General features: G+C 52.8%; 5 protein-coding genes across 5 annotated transcripts; 2 read left to right on the top strand and 3 right to left on the bottom strand.

The window, feature by feature from the left end:
- Positions 1 to 3518: 3518 nt before the first annotated feature.
- On the bottom strand, positions 3519 to 4339 carry HER10_EVM0009542 (transferase hexapeptide domain-containing protein). The gene is made up of 2 exons (XM_035479028.1): positions 3789 to 4339; positions 3519 to 3735 (listed from the first exon to the last, which is right to left on the bottom strand). The coding sequence occupies exons 1-2, from the start codon at positions 4176 to 4178 to the stop codon at positions 3544 to 3546; spliced, it is 582 nt and encodes a 193-aa protein (XP_035329876.1). The 5' UTR covers positions 4179 to 4339; the 3' UTR covers positions 3519 to 3543.
- A 144-nt stretch (positions 4340 to 4483) lies between these two features.
- HER10_EVM0007565 (NADH oxidoreductase) lies at positions 4484 to 6315 on the top strand. The gene is made up of 3 exons (XM_035477118.1): positions 4484 to 4835; positions 4928 to 5915; positions 5973 to 6315. Exons 1-3 carry the CDS (start codon positions 4563 to 4565, stop codon positions 6143 to 6145), a joined length of 1434 nt encoding a protein of 477 aa, XP_035329622.1. The 5' UTR covers positions 4484 to 4562; the 3' UTR covers positions 6146 to 6315.
- Positions 6316 to 6780: 465 nt separating this feature from the next.
- Positions 6781 to 7923, top strand: HER10_EVM0008166 (AoPex11B; the record flags this gene model as incomplete). Its single annotated transcript, XM_035477698.1, has 2 exons — positions 6781 to 6829; positions 7016 to 7923. The coding sequence occupies 2 exons, from the start codon at positions 6781 to 6783 to the stop codon at positions 7921 to 7923; spliced, it is 957 nt and encodes a 318-aa protein (XP_035329706.1).
- Positions 7924 to 8208: 285 nt separating this feature from the next.
- Positions 8209 to 9187, bottom strand: HER10_EVM0009586 (uncharacterized protein; the record flags this gene model as incomplete). Its single annotated transcript, XM_035479071.1, has 2 exons — positions 8209 to 8383; positions 8451 to 9187. The coding sequence occupies 2 exons, from the start codon at positions 9185 to 9187 to the stop codon at positions 8209 to 8211; spliced, it is 912 nt and encodes a 303-aa protein (XP_035329880.1).
- A 1015-nt stretch (positions 9188 to 10202) lies between these two features.
- On the bottom strand, positions 10203 to 12777 carry HER10_EVM0012903 (smr domain-containing protein). The gene is made up of 3 exons (XM_035482282.1): positions 12305 to 12777; positions 11511 to 12147; positions 10203 to 11462 (listed from the first exon to the last, which is right to left on the bottom strand). The coding sequence occupies exons 1-3, from the start codon at positions 12332 to 12334 to the stop codon at positions 10516 to 10518; spliced, it is 1614 nt and encodes a 537-aa protein (XP_035330257.1). The 5' UTR covers positions 12335 to 12777; the 3' UTR covers positions 10203 to 10515.
- Between the last annotated feature and the right edge of the window lie 185 nt (positions 12778 to 12962).

Genomic DNA, 12962 nt, shown 5'->3' with positions numbered 1-12962 from the left:
ATGGATGGATGGATCATGCACCATGGATGAGAGTCAAAGAAAGAAAGAAAGCCTACGGAGAAGATCGGAGGGGGCTGTCACTGAGACAGCAGTGGGACGGAAGGGGACGTGCGAGTTGATGTGTTTGCGTGGCTTTCTTGTCAGGAAGGGGTCTCTTTTCGTGTTCCATGTCCCGGTCTCGAGATCCACATCACCGACGACCATCATAATGTTGTCTTGTTGTTACGTCTTCCGCGGGGTCTTCGGCCACCGAGAGCGGTGTGTGTTCGAAGATGTTGGTGCGTTGCTGTTGCTTGCGGGGAATATTCGCGGACAGTTCTTCGATACAAGAGCATGAGTCTTTATTGTCCTGAGTAGCTGAGTGTGAAAAAGAGGGAACGCTCTTTATTAAGTCCATGTAGGCAGATATGCGAGAAGAAGAATTGTACCTCAACAGGATCTCGGCGATATAAATGCGTCTCAGCAGCGGGCTGGAATCATCATGTACACGACCAAAAAATCATAGACTATAGAGGCATTGACTTGTCTTTGCGTGCTGATTCATAGAAGGGTACAAACGGCCATGAGGCGCCTTATGGACCACAGGCCGTGATGGACCCGAGATATAATCAAAAATTTTGGAGGGTAGTTTGTGTCGTTGTGCTATGAATACCTTTAAATGTCTTGAATCATGTACTGACTTAGTAAGGTAGAATGACAATGGCGGAGATCCAGCGATTGATCTTCATTGACACTCAACTCTCATCCCTATTCTGCGAGAGCCCAAGCCAGTACAGTGACATCTGATCTTGATCCGAAGGCGAAGAAGCCCCCATCTGAGTTCAGTCGAAGCTTCTCAGTGAGATAGGTAGGTCCATTTAGGAAAGTGCGTAAGTTAATCAAGATCACTGCCTTGACTCTCCTGGATGATGCTCCTTCTGGTGTCTTTGAACTATTCACGGTAAAGCATGCAGGAAGGAGAGAAGGAAGCGGACTTACCGCATCCCGCCGATGCTTACCACGAGGCAGACTCTGTTTGAAAGGAAGGTCCTGGGATTGCGTTTACAGACTATTGACAGCTGCTTCTCATATTGCCTTCGGGTACCCAGAAAAACGTTTTGTACTCTGACTGGCATCTTGCCACAATTGAGTCGCTCGTCTCTTCCCCCTTGGCTTCTCCCAACATGATTTTTGAATCATCATCAGCATCACGATATAAATTGGCGACCAAAGGTATCATCAAACACCGGCAAAACTATATCATCGAGATGAAGGCCACGACCCTTGCCGTCTGCTTCTATCCCTATTAAGATGCCCGACGACAACTGTTGGTACTTGGTACCTCAACCCACCCACGAGGACCTGCGTTCCGACAAAATCTACAGAAGTTGTACTGAAAGCCTGAGCAAGGGGTGCCTCGGTTTCCCTGGATACTTTCGCATCATATGCCTCTGGGGTGGAGAAGAAGTCTTCATTCGAGAAGAAGCGGCCCGAGGTCAAATGTTCAAGACCTGGCGCGAGAATAACCCGGTCGCTGTCGTCAACTTCCCCCAACGGGCCTCCAAAGCTGGCTACTGGGATCCCATCAGGAACGATCTTGGACATACCATCTTCTATTACGGGCAATTCTTCCAGCGTGTCGACTTCAACGAGGCCTACGAGGTCTTTGCACGCAACCCTCAGCCTGAGCACGCCAAATCGCGGACTCTAGTCTGTTTAGGGGACCGGGCTGTGCCTGCAGAACCGTGGACGGCACACGTGGTCGGACTGGGAGAGGGACTTGATAATGAGACTTTCGATTCGACAGTCGACGACCGGGCCCCTGGTTTTGACTTGGACGCTTAGGAAACCTGTCAAACCACCATCAACGAAAACAATGCCACCGATACTGTTCAACTCTTCGACGACATCTTCACCAATATATCCAGGTACTCTAAAGGGACCATTGACGGTACCCAAGCCCTATCCGCTGTCTGTCAAGCTTTTCGCCTCTTCCCGAACGCCGTAAAAGTCTTGAAGTCAAGTTTGAGCCCTCAGGGACGAAACGATGCCTTCAGTGGTCCACTGATATTGCCCGCACCGGATTTCGAAAACGGATCCATAGGTTACCTTTCCGTTAAAGCTCTAAATTTCGGGAGAGCAGCGATCATAGCGCAACCTGCAGTATTGCACTTGATCGCCAGGTTCATTAATGTATACTTCCTCAAGGGCAACGTCACTGACCGCTACCGTGGTACCTTGTTTGAAATTATTTGCTTTCTTCGTTTAGAAAACATTCCATGTTATGACACGACCATCTCAACCAACGGCGACTTCTCTCGCCGTCCTCAAGTTTGTCTGCCGCCTGAGAGTTGGAGTCACGGAATCGAGGAAATGAACAAGCGCGACAGTCAAAAGGACATCGAACGCCTATTGGCTTTCTTTGAATGGTTTGAACGCTAGCCCATCCATCCGATAGAATGGAAGATGTTACAGGTGGCTACCAAAACAGGATCCATCTTGGTGCGAAGTGTGACGGTAGTGATGACTACCGCAACTAGCTGATGCTGGGGCGAATGTCATTTCGCCCCTTTCCTACTAGTGTTATGTGTGTGTATATGGTTTCAGAGAAATTTTAGACCCAAGAATGAGAAGCGGTTTAAAAGTCATGAGATTTTTCTAGCCCACGTGCGTGCATTCTGTCAGTACTTGCATGCTGGCCTCAGATGAGCAAGGTCGGGTTAAGTCTTTCCGATACAAGCTGTGGAATATCCCATCAGACAGAAAGCATCATCAATCGCTCCGGGCAACCCCATGTCATGGCTTCCTTTTGCTCTTCAAGCCGGCACAAAAGGTGATGCTAAGACAGAACCTGTGTAAGTAGAAGTTGAAGATGTGAGGCATTTGTCAGAGAGAAGCTCAATATTCCATGGCGATGTTGTTGTCTGAAGAGGACCGTAGTGCTGCTCATCTCCAGCTCATCTCTGCTAAGAGGGGGATTTTTCTAGTATTAACGAGGAGTGAATCATCTCTAGAAACCGACAAGACACTGGCCGCGTATTCGAGGGGCTTCTGAGCTGAAGAGGGCACGACTAGACCTCGATCGGTCTACTCTTGTCTTTTTTTCTCTTTTCTTCCTTAGCTTTGTACCTACCATGTGTAAAATTTCCGGACGAAGCTCCCGTATTTACGCAGAGAAAAGTAGCCAGCCTGATGGTTCTGGTCAAAATGATCAATCCACATTTATTTTGTTGCATTCATTGGCAGAAGAAGAGAGGTGGTCATTTTAGAGGAAACACGCCAGAAAAAAAAAAGGGCAAAAGTTCAACACTCGAACTGGCGAGGTTCGAGTGTCTATGAAAGCGCTCGTTGGCATCTATTTCTACCGGTTGTATACCGCTCGGCTACTGCGGGTGGTGACTTTTCTGATGGTCTTCGTACATATACCTGGCAAGCTTTCGTCGTGATTCCTTTGTTCCCTCGGATGTTGAACATGTTTACCGCCTGCTGGGGAACGTCGTCATTTGCATAGCTCATCAATACTTCAGTGAAGCTGAATCATGGGGTATCATTTCTATTCCATTCTTAACTCAGCCATTTCTCGGCCTTGTTGGGTATCAATCTTCTAAGCACATCAATCTGCCGCGCTTGCGCCTTGTGTCTCAAGTCTGCGACTCCTCGCCTGTCCGTCCGTCTTTGCCCATTCGAGTAGACCACTGTGAAGTCGGGGATCTTTTCGCCAGGCTTGACGACAGTCAAAGGCGAGATCGTGCAGTTCTGCAGTAGTTAGTTGGCGATCCCAATTGATCTGATGAAAAGATGGCACCAACCTTGCCAATGACAGCGCCATTTCCGATCCGAGATCGGACCCCAACCACCGTATCTGTTCCAATATCCGTGCCTCCAGCTTCAATGATGGCGCCAACCTCTACCGTCACGTAGTCTCCAAGCGAGATGCCTCCGCTGGCGTCGTCGTCACCAACTTTGCCGATATGGGCCCGCTCGTGAATAATGCACCTCCGACCGATAAGGATGCTGCCGTTCGTGGTTTCAAGCTTCGACCGTGGGTGTAAGACGCTTTCCGACTGAATCGTGATCGAATGTGTTCCGACGAGAATGGCGCTGTCGGCAACAGTGAGAGATGACGAGAAGCTGACGGGTGGTCGTGGGCCTTGGTTGGAGACGGCAGGCAGCATAGAATGCCGCTTGTTAGACGACATTGTGGTACGTGTCCTGGATTGCTCCGACCCAATGTAGATCCTAGCCAAATGATGTAAGGCGCATTATTGGTGACGCCTGTAACAATCCAAGGCTCACATGGGAGACCGACATGCGACGCGCAACGGTGTTAGTGATGGGGTAGCTCGCCGTGGGGCAGTAGAGTCCGACGTCGATTCTCTGGAGCTGCCCCAGCGCATAACCCCGGTTAATGCATCCGTGCTCCCACGTGACCGTCTCGCTGACTAAATGACCCGCATTGGCCAATCAACGCCAGTTGGAAATAAGCATCATCGATTTGGTGCAATTGAGCTGTGTTCCACGACGACGAATTCCTCCGATCGACAACCTCCATCCACCACCAAATACCCCCCCAAACGCCCACGATGGCCACTCCACGGCGGTTGCCCGCGCAGGCCGCTCAGGCTGCGCGAAACTTTGCGACAGTACGAACCTACGGCGGACTCAAGGATCAGGACCGTATTTTCCAGAATCTTTACGGCCGGTTGCCCCCGACGCTGGCTTCCGCGAAGAAGTTAGGCGATTGGCACAAGACGAAGGAGATCATTCTCAAGGGACACGACTGGATTATCAGCGAGGTCAAGGCTTCCGGTCTCCGTGGACGTGGAGGTGCCGGTTTCCCTTCAGGATTGAAATGGGTAGGTTGCCACCTTGCGATTTTGCTGGACTATTGCCGCGGCAATCAAGGGAAGGGGCGGAACAACGGGCTAACGCAACGGCAATCGCGCAGTCATTCATGAACTTCAAGGACTGGGACAAGGACGACAAGCCGAGATATTTGGTCGTCAACGCCGATGAGGGTGAGCCCGGAACCTGCAAGGACCGCGAGATTATGCGAAAGGATCCCCACAAGCTTATCGAGGGCTGCCTTGTCGCCGGCAGAGCGATGAACGCCACCGCCGCTTACATCTACATCCGCGGCGAGTTCGTTCACGAAGCTGCCGTTCTCCAGAACGCCATCAACGAGGCATACAAGGATGGATTGATTGGCAAGAACGCCTGCAACTCCGGATACGACTTCGACGTCTTCATCCACCGTGGTGCGGGTGCCTACGTCTGCGGTGAGGAGACCTCCCTCATCGAGTCCCTCGAGGGCAAGCCCGGAAAGCCCCGTCTCAAGCCCCCTTTCCCCGCCGCTGTCGGTCTTTTCGGATGCCCTTCCACCGTCGCCAACGTCGAGACTATCGCTGTCGCCCCCACCATTTGCAGACGCGGTGGCAACTGGTTTGCCGGCTTTGGCCGTGAGCGTAACCAGGGTACCAAGCTCTTCTGCATTTCCGGTCACGTCAACAACCCCGTCACCGTCGAGGAGGAGATGTCGATACCCCTGCGCGAGCTTATCGACAAGCACTGCGGCGGTGTCCGTGGTGGCTGGGACAACCTTTTGGCCGTCATTCCCGGTGGCTCTTCCACCCCTATTCTTCCCAAGAGCATCTGCGACAACCAACTTATGGACTTTGACGGTCTCAAGGACAGCCAGTCCGGTCTCGGTACTGCCGCTGTTATCGTAATGGACAAGAGCACCGACGTTGTCCGCGCCATCAGCCGTCTCTCCCACTTCTACGCCCACGAGTCCTGCGGTCAATGCACGCCCTGCAGAGAGGGTAGCAAGTGGACCGACCAGATCATGAAGCGTTTTGAGAAGGGCCAGGGCCGGCCACGCGAGATCGACATGCTTCAGGAGCTCACCAAGCAAGTCGAGGGTCACACCATTTGCGGTATGTATATTCGTTCATGATGTCAATGATTTCGATTGCTAATAATTCTTTGTCTAGCTCTTGGTGAGGCTTTCGCCTGGCCCCTTCAGGGTCTTATTAGACATTTCCGCCCCGAGCTTGAGAAGAGAATGGAGGAGTACGCCGCGCTGAACGGCGGTGCTAACGCTCTGGGTGGTGGTTGGGAGCCGACTGCCCGGGCTCAGGGTAAGCTGGTTTCACCGGGACAGTAAAAGGCTGGATTTTTTGCATGCTTGTAGACCGGCGCCCGAGGGCTTGTATATATTAGTAGTACATTAGCAGAGCCCTAAATGCGCTGGAGTTCATTTGTTCACGACTATTCAACTTGTATACGTTGCTGCTCAGATGCTATCGTGAAGATTTCGATAAGAGATGCGGGAAAGTGTCCTTCGGAAGCAGTTGAGAAACTCAAATGCTTCATATGACATTGAATCATGTGCGAGTCTATGAATCATGAACGTCAATTCTTCAAGCCACTCTATCGGCGTTAAGCCTCAAGAAGTCTGTCCAATGAGGCCACTGTATTTCTCATCTCTTTATGCAAGTCCGCAAAGCATGCCAGGGATCTTCCACTCGGCCCACAGATCCGGACAGCTCGGGATTCGGCTGGCTGGACCACCGGCCAAAGAAACCCCTCCGAAGAACGGTGGGCGGGGGTTTCTCTAAACTACCGTCTCCGATTTCTTTGACCGCCCCCCCGTTTACCCACGACATCTCCCTCGGCCGGTTGGAGATTGTGCCCCATGTTTTCCTCGAGTATTCTTATTGGGATTTTTTAGTAGAACGGACTTGGGTTTTGTTTTGCTTTCTTGTCTATCTGTCCTTTGGCGGGTAAAGTTTCGCCGAGATGACCTCTTTCACTTTTGACCAGTTTGTCGCCTTTGGGTCTGACAGTGGTGAGTACTATCTCGATTGAGCACTCTCATACGCTGCATATGTGAACCGTTGGATTCGGTCTTTCTGTTACCTCAATTTCGCCTCAACCATTATCTGAGATGACGATGCCTCTCACTTGTGCCCTCCACCCTGCTCATCGCTCACACACAATCATGCTCATGAGAAGCTGACACACAAAACCCAAGCCGGCCTCGAACGCATCCTCCGCGGCCTCCAAGCCCTCACCGCAATCTTCTCAGCCTACCCATCCCTCGTGGCCCTCGCTCTGCTAGACGCAGACCCGCCATTCCTCGATGCTCTCGGCCCGCTACGAGGCCACCTCAACCTCACGCGCCGCTTCATCCGCTTCTTCTGGTTCCTCAACTCCTTTGGCACGTCGTACAATCTCTTCACCTCCATCTCCTCGTCACCGTCACCATCTTCACCAGCCAAGAAGAGCCAGGGCGTGGGTCTGGAGACCTGGCTCGACATCATCAAGTTCACGCTCCTCGGTCTCTACGGCGGCCTCGAGTCCCTCACCCTCCCGGACCTCCTCGGCGTCCCGCAGATCGCCTACTTTGGCGCCGAGCGCACGCGGGCGCTGAACGTCGAGGCGCAGCGATTTTGGCTTCTTGCGTTGGCGGCGGGCGTCTTTGCGAATTTGACGAGGGTGCTCAAGGCTTTTGCGTACGCGCCGGTGCCGCAGCATGGGCATGGGTACGGCACGGGGGAAAAGCCGGATGAGAAGAAGGCTGCCGTTGAGGGAGGTACTGAGAAGGAAGCTGCTTCTGTGTCTGACGAAAAGAAGGGCGACGGGGGAGGAGAGGACGAGAAGCTCGATTGGGAGGCTGAGCGTACTCGTCTCCGGGCTATTGTCATGAAGAGGCGGGAGGATAGGAAGCGGTGGCGGAGGGAGGTCGCGGTCAAGGTCAAGAGTCTTGGGCGCAAGATCTTTTCCGACTCGTTGGATTGCCTTATTCCGGGCGTGATTCTGGGCTGGGTCAACGTTCAGCCGGGGACTGTTGGGATTGCCATGCTCATCACTACCGTCTTGAGCAGTAGAGATATTTGGGATAGATGCGGTGCGACTGTTGGTCAGCGAAGGAGCTCTTGATGGAGACTTGAACTGGGATGCGATAATTGAAGTTTACCCATTCTAGAGGTCCTGCATTTATATTTATATAGATTTAGAGACGGACGTAGATTACGTCCTGCATGATGCCAAAGCAAATTTCAAAGCACACTCGTCATACAAACTCCAGGCCAATCTTCGTCCATAGTGTCGTCATGTCTATCATGTCCTTCTCCTTTGCACTCCGCCAAAGGTCGTAGTAAATCACCACGTGGATGAGCTTCTCGTTCTCAATTTGGGCTAATTTTCTCCAAGGGAGTCAGCGGCTTACTCGGCAGAGACAGACATGGGGGCATGTCTCTGCTCCGGGGCCTGGGGAAGTCGAATGCGGTACTTGTGCGAGCCGAGATCGTCCTCGTCGTCCTCGTCCCACAGGACCTGGACCTTGGCACGCCTCAAGATGGAGAACTGCTGGGCGATTGCAATGACAGCCTCAAGCACACTGTGATTTTCTTGTCAGCGACGAATCCAGAGAAACAGGCCTGGCAAACATGGGAAGACAAACTTACCCAACAATGATGGCAACAACCGCAATGCCAACGTGGTCCTCGTAACGCCAGCAGTACGGTTCACCAGCGGCAATAACACCGGACGTGAATGAAACAGCCGCAAACTTAATATCTAAAGCAGTATACACCCACCCCAAAGCCCTCCTCTTTTTCTTATCATCACCGTCGAACCACCCACGCATCCCACCGTGGCTCTCCTCGTCGTCGTCACCACCGCCGTCACCACGGCGTCCACGGCGGCCAAAGATACACTTGACGCATCCGAGGTCGATGATGACTGGCTTATTCCGGTCACTCCGCTTGTGCCCGCCCTGGGCCAACAACGCGAACGTGAGCCATAGCAGCTGCAGGGTAGCCAGGAAGATGAAGACCTTGGAGAGGCTCTCGTACCGCCTCCGGCCGTCCCACTCGAGGATGACGAGGGTAAGGCTGAGAGCGACGGCGATGAAGCGCAGGAGTGCGACGGAGTTGATGATGAATTTGAGGAATACCAAGGGTGAATACGTGCCCGAGCCGCCGCCGTTGTGAGATGAGGCGGAAGAGTGGTGGGACGTAGGGGTCAGGGGGCGGAAGACGACGTTAGGGTTCAACGGTCTGTTTTCCGGCGGGGAGGAGGCCATTGTTTTGAGGGACCCTAGGAATTTGGTGGAGGGGAGGTCGTATATTATATCGTGGGGTGGGTAGTGGTATGTGTTGTCTGTGTAGGACAGTGCTTGCTTATCCGAGTAGACAGGCATCGAGAGGGTTCATCCGACGGTGGGTGGTGAGGGAGAGGCTGTTATATATGAGACTGAGTCGTGCCCCATCTCACGAATGGAAAGAGGTAGCAGGTAAGCAATGCTGTGTTTGTGTGTGTGTTTGTGTGTGTGTAGTGAAAAGTGAGAGAGATACTTTGGGTTCAGTATTGGATTCAAGGGAAGAGGAGACTGGAACCAGAACCAGAGCATGCAGACAGACCCATATTCCCGAGAAAGAGAGTAAGAGGACACCCGTCAACGTGAGTTCGCCTTGGAATCTCACGCGCACCCAGCTTGGCTCCCATCCCTTGGGCCAACATACAATTCCCCCCTTCTTGCACCCTTCACCAATGGCAACAAAGGGTCCCGAGAGCCGCGGAGGCGCGCCCCGGCTTCGCCATGCGGGATCTCCAAGTTGCTCATCCACTGACGTTGTCCGGAATTCGGGTGCCTGGAGGTCCACTTTGACATAGTGACACACCAACGTCAAACCCCCGCCTCACGAGGGGAAGCTTATAATTGGCCGGCCGGACGAATTGGGTGTAAAGAAACGCCCAGCGGCGGCGCGAGTCGAACTTTTTTGTTTAGAGAAGGATTGACATGCATCAGTTGTTCTGGTATCGCTGGTGTCTGGCTTGGACTTTGATGTGGTTACGGTTACGGTGGTGATCGTCGCGAATCTTACCAAAGTCCCATCTTCGGGGGGTGCTGGGCATGCTGAGGTACGCGTAGGCTAGTGGCTTGCTGGAGGATCGTCGAAATGGATTGTGTTAGCCTCATTCGCGTCTCATCAGACCGTGGGTTCGTATTCATGGAAATATTCTGGAATATACTGCTGTGGTGCTGGTCAATTCGCCGTCGTCTTAGCATTACCTCACAACTGCTTGAAGTCGAATATCGACATGTCAAGAAGCGCTTCATCATCAAACATTCTTCTAATAGGTAGTTGAGCTGTACACTGTCTATATACACCAAGTAGGTAGTCCCAGCATGGGTGTAACAAGAATTTTATCCTGTCAATTTCAAAATTTCCAAAGGGATAACGTCTTCGCCCAGAATTCGTCCAATTGTACTCGCTCTCTCGAACGCCCGATTGATAATGCTAACCAAGATATGCTGTCAGTCAAGCCGATGCTCCACCATTCAGACTTTGAACACAGCAGCGCCGGGCGACGGCTATGCAAGTTTCAGGACAGTTGCTTAATGCTGGTGCCTGCTCGGAAGCATCCGAGGATCTCGAAGCCGGGCCCAGACTTGCACGTTGATGCAAGCAAGTGCCATTCCTTCCAACAGCAAACACCACCACCTCGTCTGTCAGTCTAGCTGAATCAACGACGACCCGTCACACGATAGCTCCCAGTTTCGATCGATACTTTCCACCCGTCGTTGACGAGGGCGGCAATAACGCCCTGTCTCAGTCGCGACACGCCCCCGGCACTATGGAGGCCACGGCCTGTAACAATCGTGAAGCCTTCGGCCGCCTTCCTTGCTCGGTACTCGCCGAGGCCATTCCACCAGTCCCAAACGCGCTCACGAGCGATTCGGACGCCGTCCGCAACTTCGACGCCGTGGAGATCGATCGACTTTCCTGAACTAGTGCTGGAAACGTGTATATCGGCCGCGACGCTCTTTGCCTTGGCGAAACTGCGCGCCTCCTCGCGTCCCCGATCTGCATAGTATCCTGCTGCCTGCCTGTACAAATGTCCCTTTTTGTACACTTGGCCGGCAGTCGTATAAGAGTGACTGCTGGCCTCGCGGTACATGCCAGCTGTGTCCATGGCCTGCTGATAAGTGCGGGGTCCCGACGAGGGGCTATTCAGGAGAACCGGGCTGTTAAGGGGCCGTCCAATGGGCGACATGAGTGACGTTTTTGGCGAGGCAACCTTTTGCCAGCCATCGGACGAGCCCTCCAGCTCTTCCGTCGTCAAAGGCGCGAGCTTGTAGTTAATGTCCAGACGTTTGGCGGGCAACTTGCCATAGTAACGATTCAGCAACGTAGCAACCTCCTCTGTCCACTGATGGTCGCTACGTGTGACTTCGTTGAGGGGAGACAAGTACTGTTCGGGAATGTGCCGGAACTGCTTCTTGAGTTCCTGAATGTACTGCTTCCGGTGCTCATCTTCGCCAGTCCAGGCACCGACACCCTGCTTAACAAAACGATCGAGGAACTCTATGATGGTGAGTTCTGTTGAGCCTTTCCGCGCATCGAAGACATCCGACACTTCATCGAACGGCAGATCGAGCTTCTCCACGATGAACAGGATCTTCTCAACCCCTGAGCAATGTCAGTTGATGCTTTCTGTAGCCATTCCGCTTTACTCACGTTCATTTTCGTCAATGACGGGCGAAGTTTCATTGATGCTACTCGAGCTGGACGACAGGTCCGTACGAAGATCTTTTCGTTTCTTTCCCTTGGCTTTCTTTTTCCCGGACGCCTTCTGAGACAGCCCCGAATCCGCGAAGCCGTCGATGCCCTTTGGCCTCTCGCCGATGGACTCAAGATACTGAATGTTCAACAAGGTCTCCAGGGCGGCTTGGAAGTCGCCCTTGGCTTTCTTGAGCGCGAAGCTCACATCATGCGGCTTCAGGTCTGAGAACATATCCTGCAGCTGCAAGAGTTTCTCTTGATCCGAGTCGCCGTCAAAAGTTGCTATACGGGGGACGTCATAATCCGGTTCAGACGGAGGCGGGCTCGTCAGCCTGGTTCCAGAGGAATCCGAGTCCCTCGGCTGAAGCCCCTCCGAGACCGTGGAGCTGTCTCGTGCATCTACTCCCCCATCAACGGAACTGATGGTGTCCGGGACACCGCTGGCGTTGAATCCGCTCGCCTCTTCGACAAGCACATTCTGCGCTATGCTCTGCAGCATCCCGCGAACGTCGGTGAGCTGGCTTGCATCTTCAAGATCTATTTCGCTCGCGATCGCGATAACGACAGTAGGATCTAGCAGGGGAAATTCCGCCTACACGGACGTCATCAGTATACACCTTGGCTTCGAACACCCGAATGGATTCCGCTCGTGACGCGTTCCCATGCCGCCTCCCCCCTCAAGAATGGTAACATTCTCATGAGAAATCAAGGGAAAATGCATAAGTGCCATCGAGCACAGAGTTACTCACCACTAAGTCATCTAGGGTTGTTGTAGCCATTGGTCAAGATGAAACCTTCACGGTTCGAGATATCGTTGTGAAATAGTCCAAAGCTCACTAGTCATGCTGGAAGGGAAAGCTGCAAAAAGGTATTTTTGCTACCGAGTCTCTGGCCGTGAAAACAACCAGAAGGCCGAGTCGGTCAAGGGAATCAGTCAAGCAACAGTAGTTGCAAGCAAGAACCGAAATTAGTTGTGTAGCGACAGTCGAATGCGCGGGTAGCCGCGTAGCAAACAAACGAGCAGACGACACAATGGTGGTGATGACGCAGGCGGGGCTTTTTTTGGTGGTGGTAGAGGATGTTGGTTTCTGTAAAGGAAAGTCTTTGGCGCTAGAGTGCTCAAATGCTAGCGAGTGCTCGATGAATCATGTGGCCGCCAATCTAAGTCTTGTCAAAAAGCAAATCAATGACTCTGATCATGTCTGTCATCCGCCGGGCTAGGATCGACCGCGCCTCATGTTGAAAAGACGTTGCCTGTCTCCGATCGGGATGTGGCTTTGCGGCTGAGGTCATCAAAGGCACGTGCACAGCTGAGAAAGATGTGGCTGACTCGTGGCTGAGGAAAGCGGAAGCGAAACATGGGGTCATGTGGCTGGTGCAGAAACACTCCACCATCCGGGTACCCCA

Source organism: Colletotrichum scovillei, assembly GCF_011075155.1.
Source record: "Colletotrichum scovillei strain TJNH1 chromosome Unknown Contig00009, whole genome shotgun sequence".
Classification (NCBI taxonomy): Eukaryota; Fungi; Ascomycota; class Sordariomycetes; order Glomerellales; family Glomerellaceae; genus Colletotrichum; species Colletotrichum scovillei.
Note: the sequence above shows the minus strand (reverse complement) of the source record. Positions and strands in the feature narration are given on the sequence as shown.